Source organism: Parambassis ranga, chromosome 20 (genome assembly GCF_900634625.1).
Source record: "Parambassis ranga chromosome 20, fParRan2.1, whole genome shotgun sequence".
NCBI classification, from domain to species: domain Eukaryota; kingdom Metazoa; phylum Chordata; class Actinopteri; family Ambassidae; genus Parambassis; species Parambassis ranga.
This window is the reverse complement of record NC_041040.1, coordinates 9,151,063-9,165,221: the sequence shown is the minus strand read 5'-3', so window position 1 is coordinate 9,165,221 and position 14,159 is coordinate 9,151,063. Positions and strand designations below refer to the sequence as shown.

General features: G+C 40.3%; 1 protein-coding gene across 1 annotated transcript in view; it reads right to left on the bottom strand.

Annotated features, from left to right (window-relative positions):
- LOC114453579 (golgin subfamily A member 6-like protein 22) overlaps positions 1 to 14,159 on the bottom strand; it is an 81,072-nt gene that overhangs the window by 60,362 nt on the left and 6,551 nt on the right. Inside the window, exons 3-6 of the mRNA XM_028433531.1 lie at positions 8,545 to 8,600; positions 3,389 to 3,506; positions 2,199 to 2,366; positions 1,703 to 1,915 (exon numbers count right to left, since the gene is read on the bottom strand). Coding sequence (XP_028289332.1) covers positions 1,703 to 1,915; positions 2,199 to 2,366; positions 3,389 to 3,506; positions 8,545 to 8,600 — 555 coding nt within the window. The remainder of the gene's footprint in view (positions 1 to 1,702; positions 1,916 to 2,198; positions 2,367 to 3,388; positions 3,507 to 8,544; positions 8,601 to 14,159) is intronic.

Sequence of the window (14,159 nt, the reverse complement as noted above, 5' to 3'; positions counted from 1 at the left end):
CACACCCACATATAAACACACAGAGGAGACCTGTCTCACTCTATGGGGTTAATTGGGTTATCGAGGCTGATTAGCATAACTAATTAGGATCCTTGTTAACGGATAAGTATTATTTATTCAATTAGCGCTGTGTGTGTATATAAAGCTGTGCTTGTGTATAGATCCTCTTCATCTCTGGCATAAGTTCAAATGAAAATGAAGCAAAGCTAAGTAGGCATGAAGTGAGACCTGTGGGTGGGTGTCTGTATGTGTGTGTGTGTGTGTGTGTTCATCATTTATCGGTTCTACACACACAGATGCTCACCATCAGGTGCCAGACACACTCTACACCCCTCCCACCCACCCCACCAGCACACACACAGCAAGCTTGCCATAGCTGTAGCCCTTAAACCCCTCATCATTATCATTAAGCTTCTGATTAGCATAATTAGCATTGTTAACCAGATGAGCTGAGTGGAGGCAGGCTGTGCCAGTCAGCGCTGCTGACAAATGTCAAGCTCCCAGCACCTTTCCATGCTGCAGAGGAGGCTACTTGTTCCCATCAGGTGCGGTTTATGGCACATTTGCATGTTCTCACTGATTGCTGACTGATAATGTAGCAGCTGATGTTTGCAGTGCATAATGATGCAATATGTGCAAAATGTGTCCAAAGGGATGATTTTTTTCTTCTGTCAAGCAAACAGCCTGTAAAGTGACATGGCTCCTGAAGTTATCTCAGTTAATAGAACAATGCGGAGGCTCATTCAACCAATTTTTTTTGGTCATGTTTACAGATGCAGATGCTGCCTTTTGTTTGTGATGCTTAACATGTGCTTAAAGCCGGCAGTAAACACGAAAAGGCAAATCAACTACACTCCGCTGGTCTTCAGCTTACAAGTGAAAACTCACAAACACACTCCAACACTCACAAATAACCAGAGAGGGAAAATGAAAGAGAGAGAAAGAGAGAAGGAGCGCTACATTTACTGAAATTAAACATTTTCTCATCAGCCTGAGGGTGCAGCAGGCCCACTAATGTATTATTCATCCCCACTTCACAAAGGAACATTAATCAATTATGAAGATATGAGGATCTTAAAGTATAGAGGAGAGATGAAGAGCGGCTCGTTCGTATTAATATGCGGCCGCAATCGTGCGCCCCCACCCCCCCACCCCCTTGGTCCTCAAATCAATATTTTGTAGATTAATTTGGAGCGGTTGTGGCGAGATGGCAGGATGGAAGGAAGGGGGGGGGTGGAGGAGAGGAGAGAGTGTCTGAGGTCTGGATTAAGGTGAAGTGTTTTGTTTTATTTAGACTGTGTGTGTGTGTGTGTGTGTGTGTGTGTGTGTGTGTGTGTGTGCGCATGCCTGTAAATATGTTGTCTTCTGTACTGCTGTAGGTAATGTTTTCTCAATTATGACTGCAAGCACAGACGCTGTCCTACAATCCTAATACAAAAAATGGAACTAAAGAAATGTCTACTTTAAATAGAAATTCTATAAATAATTGACTGATTCAGGTCATCTTTCAATTCTGGATGAAGGTGTGGTGCTGTGTGTTACACTTTGACCTAGGCACATGATGTCTTGGGCTTACCACAATTTAAAAAAGAAAACTGATTACTCATCACATATTTGTTTTCTAATCTGTAACCTAGTTTGACCCGCTGCTCAGTAGTTTAGTTAGGAATGATAGACCTGTTAAGTCCAACAATTTACTCACCTCAGAATTCAGAATAGCTGCTTTCTCAGCCCACTGTTTAACAGCTTGTCCAAAGGCCTGTCTTTCCTCCTCAATCTCCTTCCAGTCTTGCTCCCTCTTCATCCTCTCCTTTTCATCTTTCATTTTCTGCTCCTTCTCGTTTTGCCTCAATTCCTCCTCTTTTCTCTTCAACTCCTCCTGCAGCACTTTTGTTCTGAGATTCCATTTGGAGAGCTGAAGTCAAACAGAAAAACAGGTGACATGCACAGGTGGTCACATCTCTGCAATGAAGTACCAGTTTGCAATTCAAAAAAACTAATCTGAAACATCAAGAGGCCTGTTGCAAAACAACATCCTGTAAGACAGCCAAAGATAAAGGAGGTCAAGGACTGCATGGTTTAAGAGACTGGCGGAAATTGAGTGAATTTATGTTTACATTAATAGCTATTTTGAATGCACAATAGCAACAATGCAAGTGTGCAAAAAGCAATCATGCCCATGAGAGGTCTTTGCACACCTGAGCATGTGTGTCGGCCCCCTCCTGTTGGAGCTGCTGAATGTTAGCTTGCAGTTTGGTGATGCAGATGTCTTTCTCAGCAATCTCCCTCATGCTGTCTTTGTGGATCCGTTGCAGACAAGACAGCTCACTCTGCAGGTTCACCAGTCTCTTGCTACTTTCCAACCACTGAACCATGAAGCAGTTTAAATAAAAAGGGAAGGAAAGGGTTATTTATATTGATAATTATTCACTAAGTGTGTTTATGTAATGTAATTGGATTTATTAAGTTCAGTAATGTCCTAAAACGTATGAAAACCTGTGGCATTCACCTGTGCCAAGGCTGTGTGTGTGTGTGCGATTATGTCTACAATTCTGTTTGTGCATCTGCATCGCAGACGTTCCAAAAACACATGCAGAATGAGATTACAGCATATGAGCATTTGTTGAAAATATGATTAACAGAACAAACTCTAGTTACACTACTTGTTTCTCTAGAGCTCTGTAATTACACAAACCACTAATTAGCTGCAGTGCAAATGAGTCAACTCACAAGCAGAATAAACAAAATATAACCAGCCCATACACGCACATAAACAACCAACAAGTCTGGGTTTACCACAAGTACACATGTATGTGTGTGTGTGTGTGTGTGTGTGTGCATTTCTGCAAGCCTGTGTGTGTTTACGTGAGTCTTAACCATAAGCCACAGAAGACAGTAAAACAGCAGTGGGTATAATTTAGTGACACCCTGTAAGGAGGTGTGGGAAGGCCATAAAAAACTCTCCCTTTTAATCCCGGCTGGCGATGCCATGTTTGTTACCCAGGGCTCTGAGATATGCTGGTAATTCATCACACACGGCACAGTTTCCTGTTAAACCTGGCTGCAGATGGAGCGTTTGTAGAACAGCTGCCAAACCAATATCGTAAAAAAGCCTTCTCCACCTCTCAAATAGGCTTCTAAACAATAACAAGTATAAATGTCCTTAACAAGTCATTTAATTATGTAATCAGTCAACTATTGATTAGAGAAAATATGTTAAAATAGTTTGATTTACTTAAGATGTATCTTGAGATATTTGTCCATACACTCAAAAAGTAAACTTATAAAACATGCTGTATATGAATTTAATTAAATATGGTGAAGAAGATGGAAGCAGCTATGTGGACAGTGTTTTTGTCTCTAGTGTGGTCAAGTCAGAGTAAGTTACCTTTTCCTTTTGCTGCAAATTCTCTTGCAGTTTCCTCTCCAGATCAGCAATGATTATATCCTTGTTTTGCAACTGGATTTTCAGGTCTTCTGACTCAATCTGGACCAAAGGCCCAGCGCTATGGCAGAGAGACAGAGGCAAGGGGGGAAATACATGAAAAAAATAGAGAAACAGACTTGTGTAAAATACAGAATTTGTTACTGTAAAGGCAGTGTGAATTGCAATATATGTGGAAATATGAATATAAATTGTAACTAACGTGTGATTCAAATACAGTAAATGCTTATGAACATGCCGTGTGTGCAAAGTGCAAAATGTGTTTCAAAATAAGTCTAATTCAAAAGGAGCAAAGAGATGCTGAGGCTGGTGAAATCTGTGACAGCAACTACAGCAACTGATATGTGTCTATTCATGGATGTGTACGTGCACGGCTGTGTGTGCACGAGTGAGTGAGCCTGTGTGTATCCCAGTGGTGAAAATACGTTAACTCTGCCCAGACACCTTTCTGAGTCACCAGTGACAGCTGTCACACACCCAAGATGGAAAAAGAAAAAAAAACAGATCATACGGTAGTGTGTGGTACTGTTCACAAACACACAGGCACGTACAAAGACACACACACACACACACTCACAATTTCATATTTACAAGCCTCATGAGATGAGCTATTCTGATGAAACTTTACACAGATTAAAAATGTTAAACTCACATTTGATCAAGCGTGTCTACACTTTCGCACCAAGCAGAGAAGGAAAGGCAAGATTTGACAAAAGTGACATGTGAGTGGATAGAGAGCGCTGAGAGTTAAATCTTTCACTTCAGGAAAAAAAAAAACATTTCAGTCAGAGTAAAAACCACAGAGGAGAGTCTGAAAAACTGACTTTAGATTATTCTCAAGTCTCTGTCTCTATGAGAGATTGGGAACGCGTGTGCGCTGCTCTACTACTAATTCACTTGATATTTTTTTTATTCCCTTCTAACTAACATCATTCATCTGTTGTCAATTATAACTGCTGAGCACAAATGTACAAACCTGTGTGTGCACCTGAGCATACACAGATGTCTGTATGAAAAATATAGACAAAGGCAGCTTTTTTACTAAAAATAGGAAAGAATGTTTACAAATTTTATTTAGTTTATATATATATAAGTTTTCAAACTTTTACAAAGGATTAAATGTTCAGCTGCTGTAAAAAGACAATTTTGCTTATTATTTTTGAGCCATTTAGATGACGGGAAAGAGCTTGGTCTAAATGTTAGTCATTTCAAAACTTATTTTCCTGTCAGTTTGGTGGAAAAATACTTAAATAACCTAAAATTTAGGAGGGATACTTTAGGGACGAATGGTCTGAAATGGGAACAAGTTGAAAATTGAAAGAGGGTTTTGAATGAAAACTAACTGCAGCCAATTTCATCCCTATTTTCACCTGCACAGAGGGGCAGAGTGGGCTCAGAGTGCTGTGTGTCTGCATGTGTGTGTGTACATGCGTGTTCTACAGAAAATACTAAGTCAAACATCAAACATCATTTTTGTCTTGGCCAAGGACAAAAGCAAAAGTGAGTAATGTGTAGTCAATAAATAATACCAAAAATAAGCATAATTTGTATTGCTTAATGGTACATAAGCTTTTTTTACAGCATTAATGGATGAAACTGACTTAATTAACAAGTGGAAGATACATTTTTGCTTCTTTTTGGAGAATAAATATGAAAACAATGTGTCCAAAATCAAATCTGCAACAAATCAAAATGCACATTTATTCATGCCATTCATGGAGAGAGAGAGTATGTGTGTGTGTAAATATTATTGTAGGTCATGATTATGCATGTAACAAATGAGGCTATATAACTTACTATATTGTTATATACAATAAGTGCTTGTGCTAAACAAATGATACAATGTCAAACCAATAGATGAACAGGGAATTCCTATTTAAAGGCGTAAGTGTTGTTATGATTACTGTGTGGACAGAGAGGGCAGGGTGAGTGAATGTGACTGAAAGTGTGTGTGTGTATCACCGTGAGTGTGTGTGATATTAAAGCAGGCTCTCGATTTCTCAAGCTGTCACTCAGGCCTATTAAGCAAGGCTAACAAAATTAGTCATGAATATGCAGTAATAACATGCAAATTGCCACCACTTCCCCCCCACCCTGTGTGCATGTGGGTGTGTGAGCTTGTATATGTGTTTGCCCTCAGGGCTATAGACACTGGCTCTGTAAACCCAATTCTTTCTACATCATTACAGCAACAAGGCATAATTCATAAGACTAATATAAACATGCAATGTAGCCTGGCATGCGCACACACACACACACGTGCATAACACACATGTAAGACACAGATCCCCTTTTGCAACCCTCACACACACACGACAGGGCTCCTCTATTGCAGGTGGTTTTTATGATGAGCGAAGAGTTTCCGGTGCCACATTTAATGCTTTGCCACACACGTTGGTGAGCGCACATACACAAACATGTGTATAGTCTGTTGCCTCTTGTCCCCAGGGTGATGTTTGACACAGCCTGGGTGCTGCCACTGCAATTAACCTCCCTGTTAATGAGAGGAGCTCTGTCAAGCAGCCAGATGGCACTACCTGGCACGATGCCATGCACAGACACATATGCATATATGCCCACACTAGTTCATTAAAGGATACACACAATGAACGCGTGTACATGTACATGCACGCTCGTGCAATGCTGTCTTTCCCGCTGTACATCTAACTGTTGCTGGATGTCAGCGTCCCTCATCCTCTCCCAAGTCAAACCCCCCCCCCCCCTACATCTCTGGCAGCTGCTTATCCATGTCGCAGCACTGCAGATGTCACAACTCACCAGCTGGGAGAACAGCAGGGGAGGAGAAGAGAGGAGAAGATTTGAGAGGAGGGGAGGAGGTTCTTGTTTCTCAATATCTGACAGGAACGCAACGCGCTGGATGAGAATTTGCAAACTGATACATGACTGACGATTCGATTCGGATGAATTTTGTTAAGATTTAAAACTTTTTATTGATAATTGTAAGAATATTAGACAGTGTTTATACAGTCTGCAGTGTCTGTGTTACATTTATTCATGTTTATGAGTGTGTGAATAAGTAGATAGGTGCACTATACTTCTATATTTGTTTTCCTGTGTGTGTTTGTTAATGAGTGTGACACTTGGCTGGGGCACAGCCTGCTGTGTGTGCCTGTCTGCATGTCCATACAGCAGCCCACCAGGTCTGTGTATTGATCAGTTAGCTTGGCCTTAATAGGAGAAGAGAAGCCTGACCTGGGAAAGTCAATATGGAGAAAGAGACATATCCTCATCCTGTCCTGAGAGATAGAGAGAGGGGGAGAGAGAGAGAGAGGAAAGGAAACCGAAGGGAAAAACAGAGACAGCTATAGAAAGTAATGTGCATCAACTGTGAGGGAAGAGTCAGGAGACTGTCAGAAAAACAGCTGGACAATACCTAAACAAGCAGAGCCACGAGGAAAATAATAATGCAACAATGATAAACCTACAGTCTCCTAAAGCCTAAATATCTTATCACTTCTGTTAACAGAGAAAAGTTTGGAGTTCTGAATTAGAACAGATACACTGAGGGATACTGAGTGAGTGTGAAATATAAGTTAAGCTCGTACCTTTCCCAAATGAGAATCGGGATATTCTGTCAAAGCTTTTTTTTTTCCCCCTAACTAACTTTCAGCATTTGACTGCTTTTGGCAAAGGAAAACAGGGCTCAAGTTAACTCAAGTGTAAAAAAAACTCTGCAGGAGATTACACTAAGGGAAAATAATTAAAAAAATTGGGGGAGATGGAAAATAAGAAACTGACACCCACTCATACATCAATACATCGATAGATCAATGTGTGTGTGTGAGAGACACTATGTGTGTGTTCAGCGGAAATATATAAATAAATTTGTAGATAAACAAAAAAAACAGAGGGAAATGTAGAAAAGTAGATAAAAGACTTAGGTTTCACCACGCACACGCACACATACACACACACCTGGCTGAGTGATGCTACCCTGGAGGGTGGCTTCAATCTGATGTGTTTAATGTTGACGCTGGTGGCAAGAAACACACACACTCACCCGCTGTTTCAACCTGCCTGTCATTTCATTTCATGAGACCTGATTTACTCATTTCATTTATTTCATTTTTTTTTATTATTATATGTGCAGCCATTTAAAACGCTCAAGGTGTGATGCAAATCCCCACATCTCTGACAGTGAGTACGCTTGCCGAGGATCCATCACGCCCTTCACTGTCTTTTACAGGAATGGGGAAAGAAACCCCGTACAGCCACAAACTCAACTGTGCCACATTGTGCCAGACCAGTGATTCCTGCTTGGCTGGGTGCTTTAATTGGCTGCACTGCAGGCTGTCAAACCACTCACTGTTTACTTTTGACCATATTTGGATGTGTTTTTGGTTTTCATAAGACAGCTTCTAAAAAAACAAACACATGACTGCAATAATACCCTATGTTTGGAAATTAATTCTAATTACATTAAGGCTTTTATTCCTATGTCAATGTCAAGAATGAAATCTACTCAACTTGAAGAAAAAAGAAACACATGCAGAACATATGCATGGCACCAGTTGATATTAAAAATGGCAAAAAAATGGCACTCAATTATTTTTAATATCGAATCTTCTCCCGGTCTGGTGAGTCCATGTACTGTATGTCTGTAACAATGGAAATGTCTCAAATAGGTACACGTGTATGCACGTGAGGATTTAGATTCAGAAAATGCTACTTTCATTAGTTTTGTTAAAATGTGTGAAACTTAACATAAAAATCTGTCTTTCCAGAAAGGTCTAAAGCAGAAACAGAACAAGTCTTTAGGGGCCTTGGAGCACTGCATGGTGGGAAATATCATATAGGGATTAGCATATTGCCATGGGGACAGTGGTGTTGCAGGGACTCTCTAAGGAGCTCAACCTCCCTAAGGACAGAGAGTCCCTGAGGCCAGCTCTGTTACCTTCCTCTGCAGTGGGGTACCTGTGCATGCGTGTGAGCGTGTGTGTGGTTCATTTATGAAGTTATTAGTTATTTCAGTCAAGAGTAAACTTTTTCCAAAAAAAAAAAAAAAACATTGCCTTGATGACAAGAGAAGGCAGATGATCATTGGGAATCTGTCATACAAGCTGTCTGGCTGCACATACCTGTGTAGGCTGTGAACTATAGTTCCAATGAGTTCATCCAACTCAACATCAGATGCCTAGAAGAAAGCAAACAAGGGGCATAATTACAAAGTGTAAAAATATAAACAAACAATTGAAGGAAAAATAACTACTTCGAAACATCACGAAAGAAAAACAACTGGCTAAACTCTTCTGTAGTGGAATAGTGCAGAAAAACAAGGAGAAAGAGAGACTGATAATATGCAGATTCAAACAAAGATACAAATATGCAGTCTCCTGCTTGTAACCAGATACAATACAGTATACAGTAGGAACAGACACCCTTAACATTACCTTTTCTGCCTGTCTCTTTTTCTGATTGCACATTTATAAAGACGAGTGAGAAATTTATGTTGGCATAGTCACTGTGAGTTCAATTTAAAATGTACAAAATGAACATAAATATACAAATGAACTGAGCTCTAAAGAAAAGTAAACAGGCATAGCAGACCAACTTTTTCATTAGACAGTATTATTCAAAGAAAAGGATACAGACAGGGACAAAGGACGAAAGGCATAGATAAGAGCTGAAAAGATAAAGCTAAAGAAAATGACTTACAGAAAGAGAGACAGACAGGAAGCCTGATGGAAAGAGAGAGAGACAGAGAAAGAGACCCAGCAGTATTGGTGAAATATCGGCCACTCTATCGTTGTGGTGACAGGGGTCACTTTGGGAAAAGGAAATCAATGGTGACAGCAATGACTCACAGGTCAACACATAGCCTGGTGTGTGAGCTTGTGTGTGTGTGTGTGTGTTTCAATTATGCATATGTTAAGAGTGTGTTTGTGTGCAGCTGTGCAGGATTTAAGGTAATGAAATACTAACCCACACACAGGAAAAAAAAATGCTGGTGCACATGAAAAAATGAGATCCAGTCCATTAAATGTGTTGTTAATATTTGATGGATGATGCAGACAGTCTGGCTATGTTTATGTCTACCAAGAGGACACAATATTTCTTAAGAACGCTAGTTTAGAGCAAAGAAAACAACAAATAATAGACACAGTCTTATTATTTACTCCACTGTACAAATAAAACTAATTTCTTGTTAAGCACTTCATGTGTCCACTGACAGCTGTGACTTTTACACAAATTCTCTTGTCAAGTTCCTAACTGACAGGTGCATGAACATTTTCTAAACTCTCATTTGGTGCTTCCAATTTAAAAATAAATAAATAATAAAAATCCCCTCTTGGACCACCGCTGAACCCGTCAATGTCACTTCACTCTTATTGACCAATCAATACCTTGAGGGAGGCGGGTCTAGCTATGTCAATGAAAAGAGCTGCAGCCAATGCTGGAAAGCAATTTCTATGCAATAATTACAATCCAAAGACTGAAGAAGGTAACAGAACTGTCCTTAAAATCCCTAAATCTTGGGTAAATATGAGAGAAAGAGTTTAATAGTATGTTATAAGGCTGATTAACACACTGATTCTACAGCTGGTGACAATCAAGTTCTGAAGTAAGTCACGCAAACCGTCAGTGCATAAACAGAAGATAGAAACAGAGTAATTCTGTCCCTCAAGAAAGTTGATCAGATTCTTACTGGAGTTGACCATCTCTAGAGAGGCAGAATGCAAAAGGTTTGTGGCAAAATCATTCATATCTGCAAATCCACTATTGTGACAGAGACAGCCTCAGGGTGGCTGTGGCTCAAAAGAGTTCAATCACTCACTGCAGCTGAACCAAGCAGGGACACAATCAAGCCCTGCTTAACTGGTCAGTCAGGGGGTGTTAAAAGAGCAGAATCTCCCAGTGATTCCAGGCAAATCATGGAATATGTGTTGTTTATTTACACCTGACTGATGTACTGATTCAGTTCAACTGACAGCTTTTGATCTGGATACCAGTCTTAAATTATAGTGTATCGTAAGGGGGCCAGAGCACCACTACTCCTATACTGTATGTAACATCCAAAGTTTAAATTATATATGAGATCAACTGCAACACTAAACCACAGACACACACAACTGCACATACGCAAAAAAAGACACACAATATTTTCTACCCCAAATCATAAAACTCATATTCTAATGCAGCTGCAATGTGACAATGAGAGGACCTGGCAAACGCAGAGGTCAGTGGCTAATATAGGTAGGCTGTGTGTTTGGTTGTGTGTCTGGATGTGTGTGTGTGTATGTGTGTCTGTGCATGCATGCCTGATATACCCTTGGGTTAGCAGGAGTTACGACCTGCTTACATTATTAAGGTGAGTAGTAGGCTGTGTTATGTATGCCTAAACAGCCAGTCAATTCATTACAGATGCAATCCCCTAAGTACATGAATAAGCGTGTGGCTTTCTCCCTTTCTCTGCCTCTCTGAACTGTAAAGGAGACAAAATATTGGTGTGATGCAGAGAGCTTTAGATAAATCAGAAACAGGAGCAAATTAATAATAAGGAATAAAACAACATTAGCTGATTAAGTATGTATGGTAGAGTGGCGGCTGTAATTTACAGGCAGCTGTGTTGGGTGTCCGGAATAGGGTCTCATTACAGATCTGTGTGTGTTTGTGTGTGTGTCCATCCCGTTAGTAATCCGTCACCAGTGGTCTCAGCTTTATGAAAAGGACTGCAATCTATGATAATGAGCCCTGTGAAGGTTATGACCACAGTAAACTCATTTGTTAGCAGGGAGTGTGTGTGTGTATGTGCGTGTGCGCATGTGTGTGTGCGTGTGTGTGCATGTGTGTTTTATGAATAATAGCATTAAAATGAACTATATCATTAAAGAGCGGTGAGGAAATATACTATAAAAGTAATGGTTGAAATCAGTGTAGGACATGAGTGAGAGAAGAAGCGAGGCTGAGAGAAACAGAGGGTACGTTACATGGATGTTGCATCACATCAGTTGGGTTTCTCGCTCAGTTTATAGAGCAAACACAACACTCATTCTTATAGAAGGAGATCTGTCTGTAACAAGCAATGCTGTTATTGTCAAAGTTGCAGGACAATCTACCACAGAGAGGGCAAAGATGCAGAAAATCCTCATTATACTTTATAAAAATCTGTTACCTGTAGTCACAGTAACAGTTCTTCCCTCCTTTTCCCTCATTTCTTTTTTTCTTTGTCTCCATCCTTCAACATCGTCACAATGTCTTGTCTCCTCCTGTCTCCATCATTTGCCCCTCATCCACGCCTCCTCTTCCCTAACACCCCCCCCCCTCCCACTCACACACACCTCCCACCCTCACTTTCCCTTTTCTTGTTTCTTTTCCATCTGAAAATAGTCCATTTTCCCACTCCCGTCCAATCCTTTTCTCTAGAGCTAGGTCAACTGAAAGCAACAGAGGAGAAAAAAAACAAAAGCCGGAACAAGTGTGTGCGTGACTCACCAGATCACAACAGAAAGCGAAGGATGAAATAAAAAAAAAAAACACGTGATAGTGACTGGAAGGAACATGCCAGCCTCTTGTTCTTTGTCAAGGCCTGCAAGTTTACAGCGAGCACGTAATAAAAATGTGGATTTTAATTCTATCCAGAGTGAGCTTGATTCGAGTGTAAAATGATGCAACTGTGATGATAGCCTGCAGGAAAAAACACGTCTGCTGCCTTATCGCTGCTGTGTGCTATTGAAAAGATGCAGCATAGCATTAAATGTACTAGCTGATTCTGTACATAAATATAGATACTAGCACTAACTTCAGCTACTACAGCAGATTCATTCAGAATGTTTGAAAGAATGTACAGTATGATAAACCTTACTGATGTGTCTGGACACTATTAACTTTCCACACATGTAACACACACTCCCTACTGAAAATGCTTGATCAGGTTTAGGTGAGTGATGACACCTGTAAGTATAAAGACACTGAAGATGGTGGACAAGGCTACGGAATCCAAAATCTGTTTGTTTATTGATATCAGTACTACTCATAGTGAGTAAAAAACACTTAGCATCCCGGTAGAAGAATGACAGAAACATCACCTGTATACTCCCTGACTTATTGTGAATTCTAATACTAGCGCAGGCTACATCTAGCATTGCATTTACTCTTTGTGAATGTCTGATCTAACTGATTCAGACATTCACTTTCTCACATACAGCCCCTCCCTGTGATGTCAAAATTCATGGCCGAAGAGCACGTGTAAAAACAGCACACTGCACGCACATTGTTTTAGCTGACCTTAGAAGTGATACTTCTTCAATGAAGATATAAAACTGGAAAAAAAGGCAGCGGAAGATCACATGTAAAGGCGTGAAAGCAGCATATTTTTTAAATGTGATGTAAATAATTAATCGGGTAATAAAACTGAATAATCTTTTTTGAGCTGGCAAATCATTTGGCAATCTAAACTGAATCACATCCATACCAAACAGTGGCTTCTTTTAATGTCTTCTTTTAATTCAACTATAAATATACTCTACATTAAACTGTTGTTCTTAAAATAAAACTGAAATAAAGTAATTACCGCACAGGTTAGGGAGCCAGAGTCATTCCAGCGTATCAGATGGACGAGTTACAGTTCCATCTTGTGGCTGATATATTAACAAAGGTTTACAAGGGCAGAGCACTACATATGTAAGTTTGGCCTTATGGCTGACCTTACAATGCACTTAGTATCCTGTACAGGGAGTAATGCTGCAGCCACTCCTACAAGCCATTTATTCCAGCTAACGACCGTCAAGCACTCATAAATCAGCATTAGGAACCTCTTTTGCCCTCTCTCTCTCGTTTAGTTTCCCCTCTGTTTGGCTCCCTCCATTCCTCTGATATTTTTTTGTTTTATTTTCCCTCTCTTGCTTTCGTGTCGTCACCCTTGTCCACTCATTTTAACAATTATGTCTTACTTTTAAGCATTTTAAAACTTGAAATAAATCTGTCTGTTTCTTGTCTCTTCCTCTCTCTCATTCTTTCTTTTTCATGCTCTTTTTCTTCCTTTTAACCATCACTATGTCTGTGGATTTCAATTCCCCAAACCCCCTTTGTGTCCTCCTGATCCTCATCTTTTTCCACCCTTCCTGTTTTTTTTATGTATTGCTCCTTTAACCCCCCCCCCCCTGCCATCCATCCTATCTCACTCTTTCTTTCTGAAAATTCCTTCCCCTGCAGATAGAGATGGCGTCCCTGAAATGTCTAACCCAGTATTGGCACCTCTATTGATTTTAATTAAGCTAATTAGTTCATTATTCCAAGGATCAAACGGGGGCATCCATTACTGCATAGAGAGAGAGAAAGAGAGAGACTTGGGGCGCGTGCTGTGGGGGTGGTAGGGCTGTGGAGTTAATATGGTAATGAAGACGATCAATTATCACTCACAGCAAAGTCATTAACAACAGCATTAGCATAGTCAACCATCGCAACCCCTTGACCTCCCCTGCTCCTTCTTTCTCACTCTCACTCCCTCTCTCCCTCCAAGCAGCTGCTACACAAGCAAATGCTATAGTGTGTGTGAGAGTGGGGAGAGGGAGGGAGAGAGAATGATAAAGGTCACACAGTTCAGAGACTGTTTTTAATGCAGACCTGAATTGAGTTTCCACAATCTCTCATTGACTTGAGCAGAGCCGTCACTACAACACAGGGTCAGCCAGGTTTGGAGCAAATGCTGTTTTTGCACAATGTCCAAAGCATGAATACAAGCAAGCCAGACTAA